The sequence below is a fragment of the Anoplophora glabripennis genome, unplaced genomic scaffold (assembly GCF_000390285.2).
Source record: "Anoplophora glabripennis isolate ALB-LARVAE unplaced genomic scaffold, Agla_2.0 scaffold51, whole genome shotgun sequence".
Lineage (NCBI taxonomy): Eukaryota > Metazoa > Arthropoda > Insecta > Coleoptera > Cerambycidae > Anoplophora > Anoplophora glabripennis.
The window spans coordinates 165,802-172,576 of NW_019416324.1; the positions used below are offsets into that span (position 1 = coordinate 165,802).

General features: G+C 33.6%; 1 protein-coding gene across 1 annotated transcript; it reads left to right on the forward strand.

The window, feature by feature from the left end:
• Positions 1–4,597: 4,597 nt before the first annotated feature.
• On the forward strand, positions 4,598–6,440 carry LOC108907604 (golgin subfamily A member 6-like protein 22). The gene is made up of 2 exons (XM_018711346.1): positions 4,598–4,618; positions 5,391–6,440. The coding sequence occupies exons 1-2, from the start codon at positions 4,598–4,600 to the stop codon at positions 6,438–6,440; spliced, it is 1,071 nt and encodes a 356-aa protein (XP_018566862.1).
• Positions 6,441–6,775: the final 335 nt, after the last annotated feature.

A 6,775-nucleotide genomic window follows, 5' to 3' on the forward strand; every position in this document is an offset into this window, starting at 1 on the left:
ACAGAAATTCTCAAGAAAAATATCAAGATTAGATTGGAAATTAAAACTGAAATTTCACGTTTTTTTATGCTCTATCAAGCAGGTAGATGTTATAACCAACCAGTCGGCAAGAATATCCTTTCTATGATTCTTAATAAAATTGCACAATTTTTGAAAATAGAACATCCTGAAACATATACAGGCCATTCATTCCGAAGAACATCGGCAACGTTACTGGCTAATACAGGAGTTGATGTATTAGCAATCAAGAGACATGGTGGCCAGAAATCAGCCACAATTGCAGAAAGTTATGTTGCTGGCAGTTTAATTAACAAAAATGAAGTAGCCAACAGGATTCTTTACAATGACACTTCAACTTCAGGTTCTAGTACGTCGCATCATGCTGTTTTAATGGATCAGTCAGATAATATTGAGCCTCCTGTGACTGAAATGGAGCGGTCAAATCATTTTGAGAAAAATGTGACAATTAGTAAACGCGAGGGGAATAATTATCCAGATTTTGTAAATGTTACTTAGTTATTGATGCAAAAAGCGTTTTAACATAAATTACAAATTGGAAGCTTTAAAAGAAGTCTTCATGTTCGTCAGATCGATCTTTAGAGTATAAATTATGGCTCGTTATGCAGACATATATCGTTTTATGGAGTCGTATCTTATGACTACAATCAGCATAAATTAATATTATGTACATAAAGTACGCATAGGTTAAGATTAATGCTCATTATCTTTATGGGTATGAGGAATTTCTGAAACGCTTACAAATATAAGGAAAATTTCCATTGAAGAATTTATTTAAGGTTAACGAAAATATCAATAAGGAAAAGTACAGAAGTTACGCTTTACTGATTATTTTTTTAATCGTAGCTTCTGACACTTTCCTCGACAGCTGCTGACAATCACGCTTTCGATGATTTCCTCAATGTTTAATCTTTATTACATCGTTTATGGTTAATTTTGTAATAAGTGTTATTATTGTTATTTCGTATGTTTTTAAAAAATCCTAGTTTACCGTCTATTAGATAAATATACGTTTTATAAACTTTCTAATGCATATTGCAACTTAAACATATTTCTACAAATTTCAATGTTTTTCTGGGTAATATATTTCATTGCTAATTGTCTGCTGTGCTCTTTTGTTTTACAACTTTATTCACCCTCGTATATCATTATTTTTTTTAACTTGGAGAAAAATAGTCGTAGACTAATAAATTCCCTGATATGTTTTAATAAATTAATTATTCGGGAACTAATGGTACAGGAAATATAAGCAGGGTTTTCGAAACTTCAAAGTATTCTGAATAAGATCGTTTTTTATAAAAAAGAATTTCAATGCAAGAAACTTGGTAAAAAAAAGGTAAAAAATTGCGTTTTTAATAATTTTCGTTAAATTTGAGATAATTTTACAATTAATAAATAGAATAAGGATATTTTCGAGTTTTTTTTAGTATCCCAAAGAGATCCTCAAGAGTTCAAACCGTTGTGAATTTTCTTTCATTGTGATCCGAATAATTGAAATTGTCTCTTTCGCTACAAAACAATTAAAGAATATATGTTGCATATATTTTAAATTTAAATTAAAAATGTTTTTTCGCACATCCATAATTATTTGATCAAAAAAATTTTAAATATCGAAGAAATTTTGAAAGAAAATGTTTCTATGAAAATTGTTTTTGCATTTTTTTCGATATTTAACATTTTTAGATAAAAAATACATGATTATTTGCTAAAAAAAAGAACCAAAATTAACAATTTTAATTATTGGGATCACAAGGACAGAAAAATTAGAGCGGTATCAGTAAGATAAAATAAAGTACATGGATGATTTCATCTTGTTTCATTTCATATCGATTTTAATTTATTCCAAAAAAATATAACAATTTAACTGAACGCCTACATACATAATTATAACAAAATTTTGTTTATTTTGCATGAACTACGAAGTTTATATTCAAAAATATTCGTATATCTTCACGTTTGTTTTGCCAATAAATTATTTAAAAGTTGATACTGTTGCCTTATATAAAAGATTTATCGATATTACGTCGGTGATGATATTTGCATATGTTCACCAAATGGAACTTCCTTACATTGCGGTAGATATACTAAACTGGATCTTAGCCTAGGTCAGGTTTATTGCATTTAAAATCGTCTAAGATGGTGCTATACCGGTTTTCCTACACTACATAGAAATGTCAGTTATAATTTAAATAGACAATTTATCTATCTTACACAATAGCAAACTAATAATGATTTGATATCAAATATTTGTAGCAATTAATGACATGTAAATAGGTACTTTAATTAATTTAAATTTTAAGAACATATCCACAGGCTATTTTTATTAGTTATACATACCTGCAGACTTGTATCTACTTCCTGTAACAGCTTTCTCTCATGTGTACGAAAAGGGTACCACTTATGCCATTTTTTAATTAGTTTTTGTTACAGGAATTGGGCCATTTTATAGAAATAGATTTTAATCCAGAATTGGTTACAATTTAACTGAATAATAAATAGAAAAATGAGTAAGTGAGAAATAAAAAATAATAATAACTAAGTAATAAGAGTTGTGAAAATAAACATTTTTCATAAATCTGATTTTTTGCTTTTTTAAATTGTTCTTTTAAATTTTTTAAATAAGCCATTTCGATAGGAAATTCAATTCTCTACAAATTTTTTCCTATGAACTATGCGAAATTTTGCTTCGTTTTCGAGCTACAATTAAAAACCTGGAAGGGGTGCTTTTTCACCCCTATCTCCAATTTCCACCCTCTAATTTAATAGCACTCCGCGGTTTCTTCATCTAAAATGACCCTTTGAACGAATCATGCAATAAAATTGCTTGAACGTCCTTTTAACCCTGTTTTTTGGATATAATCAATAGCCTATAGAGCCGTCTTTGTAGTTTCATCAAACGTAGAGCAACACAGGATCGGCCTAAGTCTCACGTAATAATTCTTTATTGTTTATTTTCACTTCCCCTATTACGCGTTTGACAAAACACACTGTGTAGTCATTGTATGAAGTATCTAATAGATTTATAATTAAGTGGGTTCATTTAGAAACATAGATGGAAACACTTCACATTATTAAAACTAAATAAAACAGAGAAAAGTAGAGGACAATCAATGAAAAAGAAACAAAAAAAGCTTTTCCAAGATTTACAAACTTGATTGTTCCTAAAGTGCCAATTTTCTAATTATTTACAAAACAACACATATATGAAATGTGTATATGAAAACGTAATTTTATGACTTCAATACGTTATTAAATTTTGCAAAAGTTAACATAAAACTTCAGAAGCAAAATTAAATACAAGTGCTTGTACTTAGTTCCGGTTATTGTTATTACATTTTCTTAATAAATGGATTTATCCACTGTAATTTTAAAGTCGTTACACTGCTCTTTATGTACCCATAAACAGGTGGAAAGTATTTTTTATGATGTAGGTCGGACGCTAAAAAATTAATGAAGCGTCCAGCCGTAAGCGATATTTTCTTAAAAACGCACTTGAGAAACGTTACCAGGCGAAATTAACACATCTTTGTACGTTAAGTATTTTGTATGAATTTATTTGCCGAGTCATTTGGTATATACAATACGTCTAATATTGTTTAGTCCAGTTGGACGCGACTTTTTGTTTCGACAAGCTGAATTTATCACTATAGATGCTAAATATTATGTATAATAACATATTAGTTTCCACAGTCATAAAAATGGGGGGAAGAAGAAAAAAGTTATAAGCGAAAAACGTGAATTTACGTAAAAATTATACAATTAACCACCCTGTAAACAATCTTGTCCCCATTTTTATGACTGTGGAAACTAATATTTTATTGCGCATAATATTTACTAATTCCAATAAATTGAAAAGGCAAGTTCAGAAAAACTTTGCAGAAAAAAAAGATTAATGACGCCACATACACATTTTGTTTATACTCTCATCACTAATGAAATACACTAACACACCGCAAAACAACCGTAAAGCAGTTGAGTAAATTGTGTATTGCGCGGAACACATTTATTTTTGCCTCTGTTTCTTTACATAAGCACCCAATTAGCAACTAAAAAAAAAAACTGAAACCGAGCCCTTCCCGCAAATAACGTGTTATTAAACATCGCTTTGCTATTATTTCAACTCATCGCAGTTACATCAGAATACCACGTAACATTTACTATCAATCACACAAAAGCTACCTACGCTCTACTACATCTAAGGCCTACTTACTGAAAAAAAAAAAAAAACATGCCAGTCATGACACTACAAGAATCTAACCGGTGCCTAATATCGGAAGTGGACTAATGACATTAATCATGTAACAGATTCCACGATAAAAAAAAACATTAGGAAGTAACGCAGTCGTGTTCCCCAAGCCATCGGATTTGAAGTCCATAGAAGAAAGCGCACTCCCAACCAGCCCCCCTTGGTACATCGCTAACCGCTCTCCTACAGCACATTGTGGCCGAATCGGGGGAAAGCAAGACAAAATACGAAATATCGCCCGCTATATAACGTCCGCAGATTGATAGCAGCTTTAGTAAAACATCTGCGTTTCAACGCCATAGTCCACCCCTTTTTTCGGGGATGATATCAATCATGAGGTGTTGGTCACTCTTGGTTAGTGCTTTTTTATACTTCTAGTGTTTGCCAGTGTGTGGAGTTTGTTGACCCTTTGGATTCGCGCATGTACAGGGTGTTGTTAATCGTGTAGACAGATATTAGGTCCAAAATATCTTTCAATCGCGCGTTAATTCTTCAAAATTGTAATTTTTAATTTGATTTTATTTATAAAATATTTCTCAATCATATATTTACGTTTCAAGAAATATTTACAATCGTAAATAAATCTAAACAGATATGAGATGCTATCTTCACAGCATTTTACAGAAAATCATTGCTTATACTTTGTTTTTTTAATGTAGAAACATAAACAGCTTTTAAAAACCAACCACATTAATTTTTCCTTTTGTTACTTAAATCGTTGTTTCTGTTACTGTAAATTCTAACGCAAAAAGATCTGTCAGACACTTTACAAATTGGTTTTGCCTAACCTAAAAAATAAATATATATAAAGTTCAAGGTTACGCTATGAACATTGTAGCAAGGTTAAAACAGGATAAGTTTTCCAAAGGTCACGTGTCACGTTACAATATTTATAGTAAAATCATCTTCAATTGTCTACTTTCTTACTGATCCTTTTGACGCAAGATGTTTCCATTCATTGTGGCATAAATGTATAATCAAATATAAAGAATTACAGACAATAATTTACATGTCGCACTATATTAACTTTATGATAAAACCATTCATGTGTATTTTACATAGTTTTGTATATTACAAGGGAATTAAAACAGCTTTTGCAAGAATGACTAAAAAAGTTTTTTTGCAGGTAATCCTTGGATGCTACTTTGCCGTCGTATCCGAAAGTAGTCCTGTTAGTCTCTCGCGTTCGAAGAGGTCCTATCATGAGCCTGAAGGATACTGGAGCAAGAAGCTCACCTGGAAGACGGATTGGGTCAAGGTCTGGAAGACGGAGAAAAAGCTGATCTGGAAACCAGACTGGAAGAAGATCCAGGTCCCCATCTGGAAGGAAATCCAGGTTCCCATCTGGAAGGAGATCCAAGTTCCAGACTGGAAAATAATAAACAAGCCCATCTGGAAGGAGACCCAAGTCCCCGCCTGGAAGGAAATCCAAGTCCCGGACTGGAAAGAAGTTCAAGTTCCGGCCTGGAAAGAAATCCAAGTTCCAGACTGGAAGGAAATTCAAGTACCGGACTGGAAGGAGATCCAGGTGCCAGCGTGGAAACAGATCTGGAAACCGGTGTGGGTCGAGGTCCAGGTACCAGCTTGGAAGGAGATCCAGGTGCCAGAATGGAAAAAATCGTTCGTACCTGAGTGGGTGAAGGAAGGAATCCACGGAGAGCACTATTTGGGAAAAGATCACCACGGCAACGAATACACTGCGCACGACCTCTGGAAGAAGAAGCTTATCTGGAAACCTGTTTGGAAGAAGGTGTGGCGAACGGAAAAGAAACAGATCTGGGTCCCTCAGAAGAAAATGGAGTGGAAGTCCGAGTGGAAGCAGATCTGGAAAACGGAAAAGAAACAGATTTGGCGAACGGAAAAGAAGCAGATCTGGAGGACAGAAAAGAAACAGATTTGGATCCCCAAGAAGGAGCAAATATGGAGGACGGAGAAGAAACAGATCTGGATTCCTAAGAAGGAACTGATCTGGAAACAGGAAAAAGTACAGATCTGGAGGACGGAGAAAGTACAGAAATGGGTGACAGACAAGAAACTCGTATGGAAGGACGAGTGGAAGCAGATATGGGTACCGGTTTGGAAAACGATAGAAGTGCCCGCATGGAAAAAGATCTCGAAACCTATATGGGAAAAAGTGTGGGTGAAAGTTCACCACCATCACGGGTGGGACAGATAAAGACGCTCGTGTACCTCACCTTCTGTAAATAATTCCTTGACTCTGTACCTAGTACAAACACACTGTTCTTCTTGTTAATTAGTAGACTTTTGTAATTATTGTTATTGTTGTATATTTAAGGATGTAGATTAAAGATTTTGTAATTAAGCGTATTTATTTGAATGCAAAGCGCACTCCCTATCCTGTAATTATGAAAACAAGCGAAGATCTGGAAATGGAATGCCTTGCTTTCACCGAGTTACGCAACACCCGCAACAAGAGATGCAACCGCCGCAGGCCCAGACTAGTTCTCGGTGCGTGTACGTAAGAACAGATAGTACTTTCACTATGTGAGC

Excerpts from the sequence above, each read along its gene's own strand:
- LOC108907604 (XM_018711346.1), top strand. The coding sequence starts at position 4,598 with ATGAGGTGTTGGTCACTCTTG. Across the intron at positions 4,619-5,390 it reads TGAGGTGTTGGTCACTCTTG|GTAATCCTTGGATGCTACTT; the intron begins GTTAGTGCTTTT and ends GTTTTTTTGCAG.